At 38.3% G+C, this 13,125-nt stretch overlaps 1 protein-coding gene across 3 annotated transcripts in view; it reads right to left on the reverse strand.

Moving 5' to 3' along the window:
* The window catches only part of l(2)k09848 (WD repeat domain 74 lethal (2) k09848), a 90,075-nt gene that overhangs the window by 66,363 nt on the left and 10,587 nt on the right, over nt 1-13,125 (reverse strand). For 2 of the 3 annotated variants that reach the window (XM_076198857.1, XM_076198858.1), the window contains exon 2: nt 7,956-8,068. The exons of the other annotated variant lie outside the window; for it this stretch is intronic. In XM_076198857.1, the coding sequence (XP_076054972.1) occupies nt 7,956-8,068 (113 nt within the window). The remainder of the gene's footprint in view (nt 1-7,955; nt 8,069-13,125) is intronic. 3 annotated transcript variants of the gene reach the window in all.

Consider the following 13,125-nt stretch of genomic DNA (forward strand, 5'->3'; position numbering starts at 1 on the left):
AGAAATCTGCTGGGAAGAAATGACAGTAAAGAGTGGTGATGACTCATGGGGAAATGCTCTACTTGAGATGATTACTGACCATTCAATGACACAATGGATACAAGAGAACACTAGGTATAGAAATGAAGAAGAACCATCGAGGCTAGACTTAATAATTACATCTGAACCTAGAATAGTGGACAAGATTGAATATAAAACACCAATAGGTAAAAGTGACCACATATTGATTGAACTGGAACTTAATGAAGAAAAATATATGAAAAGAAATGAACAATATAGAAAAGGAAGAATGATGTATGAAAAAACAAACTTTGATAAAATAAGAGAATTCTTCCAACAAGAAAACTGGGAAGAAATATACAAAGAAGAAACATCAGTGGAAGAGAAATGGAATATTTTGACAAAAATTTACAAAAAAGGAGTGGAAAAGTATGTCCCAAGACAAAAACAAGAAAAAGAATATGTAAAATGCTGGTACAACAAAAGTTGTAGGGAGTTAAAAGACAAAAGAGACAAAGCCTGGACCAGATGGAAAAAAGACAGAAGACCTGAAAAATGGAAAATATATACTGGTTATAGAAATGAATATGTACAAAAGTGCAGAGAGGAAAAAAGAAAATATGAAAAAGATGTTATAGAAAAGTGTAAAGATCAACCAAAACTATTCTACAGATTTGTAAACAATAAACTGAAAAACAAACAAGACTTGGAGAAATTAAGACAAGGAGGAGTTGAATACACTGAGGAAATGGAAATGGCAGAAATTATGAACAAACATTTTAAATCAGTGTTTACAAGGGAAAATATACAACCTGAAGAGATTGAGTGGAAGGAAAAAGTCCCCCCTATGGAAGAAATAGAAGTAACAAAGAATGAAATATTGACACACTTGGGTAATTTTGATGTCAGAAAATCGCATGGGCCAGATGAAATAGCAAACTGGATTCTGAAAGAATGCAGGAATGAACTGGCAGACAAAATACATAGCATAATAAGCAGTTCCTTAAAAGAAGGAAAAGTTCCAGAAGATTGGAAAAAAGCAAATATAGTATCTATATATAAAGGAGGAAATAAAGAAGAACCTACCAACTATAGACCAGTCTCTCTAACAAGTACAATAGCAAAAATATGTGAAAGAATTATCAAAAGTAGATGGGTAAAATACTTGGAAAAAAACAACGTACTAAATCCAAGGCAATTTGGATTCAGACAAGGACGATCATGCGTCACCAATTTAATATGTTTCTATTCAAGGCTAATAGATATAATACAAGAAAGAGATGGATGGGCTGATTGTGCATTTCTAGACCTAAAGAAAGCTTTTGACAAAGTACCACATAAGAAGTTGCTTAAGAAATTAGAATATGAAGGAGGAATACAAGGTAAATTGCTAAATTGGATGGAAGACTTTTTGCAAGAAAGAAAAATGAGAGTAGTGATAAGAGATCAGCACTCAAAATGGAATGAAGTAATAAGCGGTGTCCCGCAGGGAACAGTTCTGGCCCCAATAATGTTTGCTATATATATTAATGATATGGATGAAGGAATTGAAAGCTATATGAGCTTCTTTGCAGATGATGCAAAATTACTGAAAAGAGTGAAAACTGAAGAAGATTGTGAATCACTACAGAGAGATCTAAATAAATTACAAGAATGGAGTAGGAAGTGGGAGATGGAGTTCAATACAAAAAAGTGTAGTATAATGGAATTTGGAAAAAGCATAAACAGAATAACAGGATCATATAATTTGGGAGAAGAAGGAATAAAAAGAGTAGAAAATGAGAAGGACCTGGGAGTCATTGTTATGAATAATATGTCACCTGAGAAACATATAAATAAGATTTTTGGAGAAACTTATAATTTAATAAGAACAATCAAAGTGGCATTTACATACCTGGATGAAGAAATGGTGAGGAAAATCCTAATCACCCTGATAAGACCAAGATTGGAATATGCAGCAACGATATGGTCACCAAGTACAAAAAAATGTATAAAAAAACTTGAAAGAATACAAAGAGCAATTACAAAATTGGCACCAACACTCTCAAAACTATCATATGAAGAGAGACTACAAAAACTTAAACTACAGACACTAGAGCAAAGAGAGAGAGGAGATTTGATAGCTATTTACAGAATCATGAAAGGCATAGAAATTACTGATAGAGAGAATCTGATAAAATGGGATGACAGAAATACAAGAGGACACGGAAAGAAAATAAAAAAAGACAGCTATAGAAGAGATTTGAAAAAGAACAGCTTTCCTCACAGAGCAATAGACAGTTGGAACAAGTTAGATGAGAAAGTGGTGTGTGCAAAAACAATACATGAATTTAAAAATAGTTTAGATAAAATGAGATATGAAGACGGGACCCCACGAGCATAGCTCCCCTTGCCGTAAAATACAACTAGGTACAACTAGGTAAATAGAGAGAGAGAGAGAGAGAGAGAGAGAGAGAGAGAGAGAGAGAGAGAGAGAGAGAGAGAGAGAGAGAGAGAGAGAGAGAGAGAGAGAGAGAGAGAGAGAGAGAGAGAGAGAGAGAGAGAGAGAGAGAGAGAGAGAGAGAGAGAGAGAGAGAGAGAGAGAGAGAGAGAGAGAGAGAGAGAGAGAGAGAGAGAGAGAGAGAGAGAGAGAGAGAGAGAGAGAGAGAGAGAGAGAGAGAGGAAAAAAAAGGAGAGAAGCAAAACATAAGATAAATGAGGCAAAAAGGAGAGCAGATGTAAAATGGGGGTGGAGTACAAAAAAATTTGGAAGCAATAAGATGTTTTGGAAGGAAGTTAAGAGAGGAAGGGGAGTTGAGTCAAGTAGAGAAGAAAGGGTAAAAGGTGCAGATGGATTGATGTTAATGGAAGAGGAGGCAATAAGGGGAAGATGAGCTGCTGAATGAGGAGGAGGATAAGGAGGGACTGGTGGTAGTGGTGACAGGAGTTAAGAAAATGATGGTGATGGGTGAGGAAAATGGGGTAGGAAATAAGAAAAGATGAGGTACAAGTATTTTTGAAAATGATGGGTGTCAAGCAGTGTGTCTGAGGAAGGGAGGTACAGTAATAGTGGACTGGCAAGTAAGGTTGTTTAATGTGAATCTAAGGAAGAATTGAGTACTGGAGAAGTGCATGTATAGTTCAGCTTTACAGAGAAAAGGGGACATGTGATTGTAGTAGTTTCAGAGGGATCAGTTTGTTGAGTGTTGTTGGGAAGGCTTATAGGAGGCTTTTAATTGAGAGCATTAGGAAGGAACAGAGGTAGTAAATGATGAGTAATGTGTGTTTAGGAAAGGTAAGAGTTGCATGGATCAGATTTTTGTGGTACGACAGATGTGTCTGAAAACTTAAGCAAAAGATAAGGATGTTATTATGGATTTGGATTTGGAAAAAGATTATGATAGGAGAGCACTGTGGGAGGTATTGCAGATATATGGGATTGAAGGAAAGCTGTTAACGGCAGTGAAGAGTTTTTATGATTAATAGAACCTATGTTAAAATTGGAAATGGAGAGAGTGAGTAGTCTGAGGTAAAGATGGGCTGTGTCAGGGATGTGTCATGTCACCATGGCTATTCAATGTGTACATGGATGGGGTGGTGCAAGAGGTAAATGCAAGGGTAATGATCATGGGACTGGAGATGGTTAAAGAAAATGGAGAAAAGTGGGGGCTAAGCCAGTTGTTTGCTGATGATACTGCATTTGTGGCAGGGACAGAGGGGGAATTAATGCAGTTAGTGACAGAGTTTAGGAAGGTATGCAATAGGAGAAAATGGAAGGTAAATGTAAGGTGATAAGATGTACAAAGGGAGAGGATGGCAGATAGTAAATCTTAAAGGAGAGAGGCTGGAGGAATAGGATAGTTTTAGGTATTTGGGACACCATGTTGCAAAAAAAGGGAGGAGTGGAGGTGGACTTAAACTATACTTTGAGAGAAGCAAGTAAATGTCTTGGAGATTAAAAAGTGTCATGAGAAATATGCATCTGGGAAAGGGTGATTGTGCCAAAAACACTGCATGGGGTGGAGATTTAAAATCTAAAAGAGAAGTTTAAACATGTTTGAGATGAAATGTCTGAGAAGTATGGTAGGGGTTACAATGTTGGATAGAGTGATAAACTAGGTGAGGATGAGAGCAAGGGCAGAAAAGGTTATTGCAGATATGGCTGATGAAAGAGTATTGGGATGGTTTAGACACATGGAAAGAATGAGTGAAGAAAGATTAGTAAAAGAGGTGTGGAAGGCAGAGGTGGATGGAGTGAACTTGAGGGGATGACCAAGAGTGAGATGGATGGATGTGAAAAGGGCTGTAAACAAGAGGGGAATGTCTGTTGAGCAAGGAAGAAAGCAGGAGATAGAAGTGAGTAGAAAATGCCTGTGTATAGATAATGTGATGCAAGGATGGGGAGCGGCAGATGTTGGTAGGGAGTGGTTATGTGTGAATAATATTTTGACACAGCCCGAAGGGATTTCTCTCTGTCTCCTCTATTTTCTGCATGAGGGGATGGAGAATGGGGATCACCAATTAAGTGAAGTGATTTTGCCATGTATGTACTGTGTCTTGATGCACTGCCTCTGACCCAGGGTAGTGGGTAGGATACAGGAATGATCCTTCATCCACAAGGAGCTAAGATGAGAGGGAGAAAAGGGTGGTGGATGGGAGTAGGTACATGGCTTTTGACATGGGTAATTCCCTTATAAGGGAGGAAAAGCCCGTGATATATATTTCTGAAGAGCTGGAGTTAAAAAAAAATATATATTTTTAAGGAAGCACACACTGGGGTGGTGTGCAAAGTAAACGCAAGGGTAATGGGTCGGGCATTGGAGGTGGTTAAAAGAAAATGGGGAAAAGTGGGAGATAAGCCAGTTGTTGTTTGTTGATGACACTGTGCTAGTGGCAAGATCAGAGGAGGTATTGAGGAATTTAGTGATAGAGTTTGGGAAGGTGTGCAAAAGAAGGAGGTTGAAGATAAATGTGGGTGAAAGTAAGGTGATGAGATGTACATAGGAAGAAAGTGGCAGCACACTGGAAGTGAGTATTAAGGGAGAGAGACTGGAGGAAGTGAATTGTTTTAGATATTTGGAGGTGAATATGGTGAGAAAGGGAGGAATAGAGGTTGAGGTAGAATGCAGATTAAGAGAAGCAATATGAGTAAATGCCTTGGGGGATTGAAAAGTGTAATGAGAAATAGATATTTGAGAATGGATGTTAAGAGGAGATTATATGAAGGAGTGATTGTGTAAACAGCACTGTATGGGGCAGAAACATGGAATACAACCACTCCTCGTTTAACGACGACAATTGGGACCAGTGTCGCCGACGTTAACCGAAAGTGTATAAATATACGTACATGTACTGTATGTACAATGTCCAGCAATACATGTATCTTTATTTTGTGTATTTTCCCTCTTTTATACAGTACATTAAAGCTTTATTTACTGTTTTGATAGTACAGAAAGCCCTCAAATAACGCGGTGGTTAGGTTCCTGAAATTACTGTGTATTTTCAAATTTGCGTATGCTGACATTCCATATTAAATACCGGGGTATTTTTTTTGTTTCAACCATGGGCGCAATATAGCAATAGAAAATGAATTATTAATTTTGTAAATTAAAATGTTTCAATGTAATATGCAATTTTGTGGACGGAAATCAAAATAAATACCTTGCTACAAGCAAATATGCTAATGCACGAAGTTGGTAGCTTAGGATCGGGACGATATCTTGTCGTCTGTCAATTGACGGCCTCGGTACTTCTGATAGTACCTCGCCAGGTACATTTTCTTGAAGGAATGTTATGGAGCAGAGATACATGCATTCCTTCAAGCTGCAAGAACTTAGTATACCCCGCAAGCTGAGAGAGTGGTTGAAAAGCCCGCCAACGTCTCTCACGACAACGACAATGAGGACGAGCCGGATGACATTTGATTTGCAGGTAATGATTTATTAAACACAGGTTAGGTTAGGTTAGACGAATCTATCATCCTTTCATTTCTTTGACGTCGGCATCTATCATAACAAACATGGCGTACCATTCGTCCGACACAACTTCGTTACTTATGAAATCTGTTTTAGCACCTTTTTTGTTTTTCTATTTCCGCTCACAAAATTGCATATTACGTTGATACATTATAATTTACAAAATTAATAATTAATTTTCTATTGCTATATTGCGCCCATGGTCGAAACTAAAAATTTACCAATACCGGTATATACTGTACCCCAGGTAGTTTTTGCAACTTGCAGAATGGTAATGTAGACCTAAGCTTCAGAACACTTTACCTCACAGCTAATATCCAACGTACAAGTTCATTTATATCATCATACAAATTTGCCTCAGCCAACTTATCGTACACGACGTCGTAACTTCGGGAGATTTACGTTAAACGAATATTGGTCTGTCATAAAGCCTGTCGTTACTCTGCGTTGTCGTTAACCGAGTAGGTCTTTAAACAAGGAGTGGTTGTATAAGAGAGTAAGAGAGAAGTTTGACAGTGTTTGAGATGAGGTGCCTGATCGGGGTTACTAGGTTGGATAGTGAGAAATGAGGAGGTGAGGAGGAGAACAGGGGTGGAAAGAGGTGGGAGATAGGGTTGATGAAAGAGTATTGAGATGGTTTGGACACATGGAAAGAATGAGCGATGAAAGATTAGTAAAAGAGGTGTGGAAGGCAGATGTGGAAGGAGGGAACATGAGGGGGTGACCAAGGATGAGATGGATAGATGAAGTAAAAGGGGCATTGGGAAAGAGGGGAATGTCTGTTGAGGAAGGATGGGAGAGGATAGAAGATAAAGGTGAATGGAAGGTGGTTGTGTATGGGTGATGCTGTGATGCATGAAAGGGAGTGGGTGGGGGATGGAGGATGAGGGAGTATGTGTGAAAAATAGATTGATGCAGCCCAAAGGGATTTCTCCCTGTTTTCTCTTTTTCTACATGAGGGGACGAAGAGGGGTTGTCACCAATTAATTGAAACAGCCTTGCTGTGGATGTGCTATGTCTTGTGACACTGCTTCTGAACTAAGGTAGTGGGCAAGATGCAGGGATGACCTGTCATCCAGGAGGAGCCAAGATAAGAGGGAGGGAGGGAGGGGGGTGTATGGGAGTGGAGTATGTGGGGATAGAATGGGTGGGAGTGGATTTTATGCCTTTTTTCTTTTTGACTACCTTCCTTGTACTGGGGAAAAAGCCTTTGGTATAAGTATGTCATTTTGATGTGATGTTTTACGGGAAGGAGTGTGGTTTCTGTATAGTGTCCTTTGAGAGAGATGTTTGTGCATCCTGTTATCATTCTAAGTGCTCCATTATGCAGTGTTTATGATTTGTTTGTATTTGATTTGCTGATTATTGAGAACCATGCTGTGGAGGTGTATTCTAGGGTGGTTCTTATCAACTGTTTATGGATGGTTATTAGTATTTTTTTTATTATTGAAAGTTAGTGCTTGTGAAGGTTTTTAATAGGTCTGTCAGGTCCTTGATATCTGGGCTGAATGTCATGTGTACCAAATGTTAGACCCAGAAATTTTGGGCCCCTTTCCAAAGGAAGGATTTTGCCATTTAATTTTACTATACAATGTTTCTTTGATTCATAGTTGTCTAGGGCAAAGCTTCCCTTTTTTTATTTTTCAGCTAATGTTCCAGTTTGTTCAAGTAGGCTTGAGTATTATTTACTTTTATTCTGTATTTATTGTACTGATTTATTATTGTAAGGTTATCTGCATAGGAGAGAACACTGGTGCTTAATTCTGGTTCAGAAGTTGGTAGATTACCTATGAAGTGGTTGAAGAGTAAGGGTTAAAAGTATAATACCTTGTGGGACTACATTGTAGTCTTTTTATACCTAGGATTTGGTTATTTTTGGTTACTGCAGTATTCCTGCTATAAGTTTGTTAGAATTTGAATCATTAAGGAAACAAGTCTCAAGATGGAGAACTATCAAAATGTTGCAAGTTTTAATGAGCACAAACAGGTACATCCTGATACCTCTATTTCCTCAGAGTCTCCCCAACACATTGCTGTAATTTCATTTTCCCGGAAGAGTCCCTTTAGCTTATGGAAATTCTTCTGCACTACAGCTTTTCTGTTTATATTAATTCCTGAAAAGAAAGAAAGAGAAATTATACATACATACATACATATACCAAAGGCTCTTTTCCCCCTTATAAGGGAAGTAGCCAAAAAACAAAGGCACAAAAACCTCTTCCGTCCTTCCTCAACAGACATTCCCCTCTTCCCCAAAGCCCCTTTTACCCCATCCATCCATCTCATCCTAGGTCACCCCCTCATGTTCACTCCTTCCACACCTCTTTTACTAGTCTTTCTTCACTCATTCTGTGTCCAAACCATCCCAATGTTCTTTCATCCACCCTATCTCCCAGCTCCCTGTCTGGGGTATTGGCTGCATGTTATTGTGGTAAAATAATATGCAGTTGATTCTTTAGGGTCTATATGGGGCACCCCTACGGACCAGAGCCACACACCATTTTGTCTGTGCTAGAGGACTGTTCACAGAGAACTGACGACACTTTTATTATACTGCAGCTGTCCCTCCCTCCTTGTTACTGTCCTGTACAACTTCTCTGAATATTCATTTCCTTTTTTTTTGCCTACCCTGTGGTGGGGGATAGAATGCTGCCACCAAGTATTCCCACATGAATCGTAAGAGGCGAGAAAAACAGGACGGGGATTAGGACTAGGCATCCTTCTCCCTGTAGCCCCACAGGGGACATTCCTAAAAAAGTAAAGGCATAAGAGGGTCTGGGAGTGTTGGTATAAAGATAGATAATAGTGTCTGGAGTGTTGTCAATGCATTTCATCATTTTACCTATACACTTGACTCCTGAAATTCATGGGTTCCACATTCTTGGATTTGCACATTAGTGTTTTTTTCACAGGTGAGGCAGTTCCACTTTTGTGGGGTCATGCCATAGATTCACAGGCCTTTTCTTGTATCATTTGTTCCTCCATGTGGCAAGTCTGTTTCCTATTGCCCATATTTTATTGTCTTCCACCTTGCACTCATCTCCCATGTTTCTTGCCCTACCTTAGTCATTATCTGGCTATTAATGAGTAATTTTCACTCTCACTGCGCCATTGCCTACTCTAATTTCCTTGCATTTTTCATTGCTGTTTCACCTAAGGGTTTGTTTTTTATAATACATACATATACCAATGGCTTTTTCCCCTTACAAGGGAGGTAGCCAAAGTTAAAGGCATAAATCCACTCCCACCTATTTCATCCCCACATACTCCACTCCCACTCACCACCCCTCCCTCCCTCTTTTCTTGGCTCCTCCTGGATGATAAGTCATACCTGCATCTCACCCACTGCCCTGGATCAGAAGCAATGCACCAAGACAAAGCTGAGAACCATGCTGTGGAGGTGTATTCTAGAGTGGTTCTTATGAGCTGTTTATAGGTGGTTATTAGAATCTTTCTGTTATAGAGTGGAGTGATGGGACAAGGTATCCTGCTCTCTATAAAATGATGCTAGAAGATGTCAATATATTCATAAAAACAATAAATTTGAAGCCTGCATATGCCATTTTTGGTCAAAGTTCACAGGATCACTACCTTTATTATGTTTAGTTGTTGCACCATTCAACAGGTGGCTAGACATGGAGTGACTCCTGTACCACAACTCTATAATTGTTTCATATTTCATTAAGAATAACATAACCAGTAAACAAAATCCAGTTCAGCTACATGAGGGTTCAAACTTAAATCTAAATGAAATATAAAATGTTAATTTGGCTTTGGTTCCTATTGAGATGCTTGGATGCTTGAACAGTGGGGCCAGTTGGTAGCTGACACTGTTTGTCTTCTGGATTCATGTATCTATTTATCTATTAAGCCTTCTATTTTTGGTTATGATACTTCAAAGGAATTTTAATTCTATGTTGTTTAAGTTGATGTTCAGATATCCAGGAGTCCTGCTGAACTGTTTCTATTTCATTCATGTTAACTTTTGTGTTACAATTCTCACAGTATTCAAGCTGATGGTTTGTGCATGCAGTTGCTCTTCACCTTTCATGAAACATACTTTGACCATCAGCAAATAATAATAATTCATTCAGGGTTTCTGGAACTGGATTAGCCTCTTTTGAATCTTGTCCATGCAAACAATGAACAGGTGTAGGTACAGAACATATCTTACATCTCAACTAACTTTGAACAATCTGGATTGTCCCACTGGTGTATGAACTGCACTTGCAGTTAACATCAGTGAAAAATGGCTTTTCATTTTTGGAGCCCTTTTTCCAGTTACCTCAAAATTTTGGTGGCTATCTTTTTATTTTCCAGGGTTCTTTTCCCACTTTCCAGGCCTACAGCTTCTAGAGCTATTTTGCTGTTCCACAACATAGGGATGTCACCAGTACATACCTGTGTACTGTGCTTTAATAACTACATTATTTTTTTATATCTTAAAACAGTCTAAAGTGCATGTGTAAGTACTCTTTTCCTTATATTCTTTCTTGTCTTGCTTTTTGTCTATTACCTCTTCTTTCAATATAAACATTAACATAAATGGGAGCCCAGGAGGTACAGTACTGGACAGTGCCACACATACCTACTAGTCACATGCAAGCTTTCACAGGAGGAATTCAAGGCAAACTGTTGGATTGGGTGAAGGATTTCTTAACTGGGAGAAAAATGAGAGTGGTACAACCACTCCTCGTTTAACGACCTACTCGGTTAACGACAACGCGGAGTAACGATGGGCTTTATGACAGACCAATATTAGTTTAATGCAAATCTCCTGAAGTTACGACGTCGTGTACGATAAGTTGGCTGAAGCAAATTTGTATGATGTTATAAATGAACTTGTACGGTGGATATTAGCTGTGAGGTAAAGTGTTCTGAAGCTTAGGTCTACATTACCATCCTGCAAGCTGCAAAAACTACCTGGGGTACAGTATATACCGGTATTGGTAAATTTTTAGTTTTGACCATGGGCGCAATATAGCAATAGAAAATTAATTACTAATTTTGTAAATTATAATGTATCAACGTGATATGCAATTTTGTGAGCGGAAATAAAAAAACAAAAAAGGTGGTAAAATAGATTTTGTAAGTAATGAAGTCGTATTGGATGAATGGTACGCCATGTTTGTTATAATAGATGCCGACGTCGAAGAAATGAAAGGATGATAAATTCGTCTAACCTAAACTAAACTAACCTAACCTGTGTTTAATAAATCATTACCTGCAAATTAAATGTCATCCAGCTCGTCATCGTCATCATCGTGAGAGACGTTGGCGGGCTTTTCAACCACTCAGCTTGCGGGGTATACAAAGTTCTTGCAGCTTGAAGGAATGCATGTATCTCTGCTCCATAACATTCCTTCAAGAAAATGTACCTGGCGAGGTACTATCGGAAGTACCGAGGCCGTCAATTGACAGACGACAAGATGGCGTCCTGATCCTATGCTACCGACTTTGTTCATTAGCATATTTGCTTGTAGCAAGGTATTTTTTATTTTCATTTCCGCCCACAAAATTGCATATTACGTTGATACATTTTAATTTACAAAATTAATAATTAATTTTCTATTGCTATGTTGCGCCCATGGTCGAAACTAAAAAAATACATCGGTATTTAATATGGAATGTCAGCATACGCGGATTAGGTCATACATGGTAATTTCAGGAACCTAACCACCGCGTTATTTGAGGGCTTTCTGTACTGTCAAAATAGTACATAAAGCTTTAATGTACAGTACTGTATAAAAGAGGGAAAATACACGAAAATAAAGATACATGTATTGCTGGACATTGTACATACAGTACATGTATGTATATGTATACACTTTCGCTTAACGACCAATTCGGTTAACGACGGCGACGCTAGTCCCAATTGTCGTCGTTAAATGAGGAGTGGTTGTATTTAGAGACAAAAATTTGAAATGGGAAGATGCAAAATGTGGCATCCCACAAGGCTCTGTTTTGGCTCCTTTAATGCTTGCCATATACATAAATGATATGGATGAAGGCATATATTGTTACATGAACTTTTTTGCTGATGATGCCAAATTACTCAAGAGAGTGAAAACAGAAGATTGCAGATCGCTACAAGATGACCTGGATAAAGTATGGGAATGGAGCCGGAAATGTGAAATGAACTTCAACATCAAGAAATGTAGCATAATGGAATTTGGAAGAGGCAAAAATAGTTTCAGGAAAGTATACGGTTGGAAACAAAGTAGTCAAAAAAGTAAACTCAGAGAGGGACCTGGGAGTAATCATCTCAAGTGATTTGACACCTGACAAACATGTAAATAAGTTATTTGGAGAGACCTACAACCTCTTAAGATCAATGAAAGTGGCCTTTGCCGACATGGATGAGGAGATGGTTATGAAAATAATTATCACCTTGATAAGACCGAAATTAGAATATGCTAGCACAAAGAAAAACACAAGAAAATTAGAAAGAATCCAAAGAGCAGTGACAAAAATGGCACCCATACTATCAAACTTGACATATGAACAAAGATTGGAGAAATTACAGTGGTCAACATTGGAGCAGAGAAGGGAAAGAGGTGATTTGTTAACCATTTTCAGAATTATGAAAGGGATGGAATTTCTCGATAGAGATGACCTATTAAAATGGGAGAAGAGGGAAACAAGAGGACACAAAAAGAAGCTAAAGAAAGAGAGTTACAGAAGAGACTTGAAAAAGAATAATTTCCCACACAGAGTGGTCGATGCCTGGAACAAATTGAACAGTGAAACAGTGAATGCCAGAACTATACACGATTTCAAGAAAAAACTAGATGTGGAGAGATACGAAAACAGGTCACAACGAGCATAGCTCCCGTCCCATAAAATACAACTAGGTAAATATAGACTGGTTACAAAATAGAATGAGAGAATCATATAAGGGGTATAAAGAAAAAGAAGTATTTTTTTAGTTTCGACCATGGGCGCAATATAGCAATAGAAAATTAATTATTAATTTTGTAAATTAAAATGTATCAACATAATATGCAATTTTGTGGGCAGAAATCAAAATAAAAAATACCTTGCTACAAGCAAATATGTTAATGAACGAAGTTGGTAGCATAGGATCGGGACGCCATCTTGTCGTCTGTCAATTGACGGCCTCGGTACTTCTGACAGTACCTCGCCAGGTACATTTTCTTTAAGGAATGTT

Source organism: Oratosquilla oratoria, chromosome 15 (genome assembly GCF_046742065.1).
Source record: "Oratosquilla oratoria isolate Oo_2021 chromosome 15, ASM4674206v1, whole genome shotgun sequence".
NCBI classification, from domain to species: Eukaryota; Metazoa; Arthropoda; class Malacostraca; order Stomatopoda; family Squillidae; genus Oratosquilla; species Oratosquilla oratoria.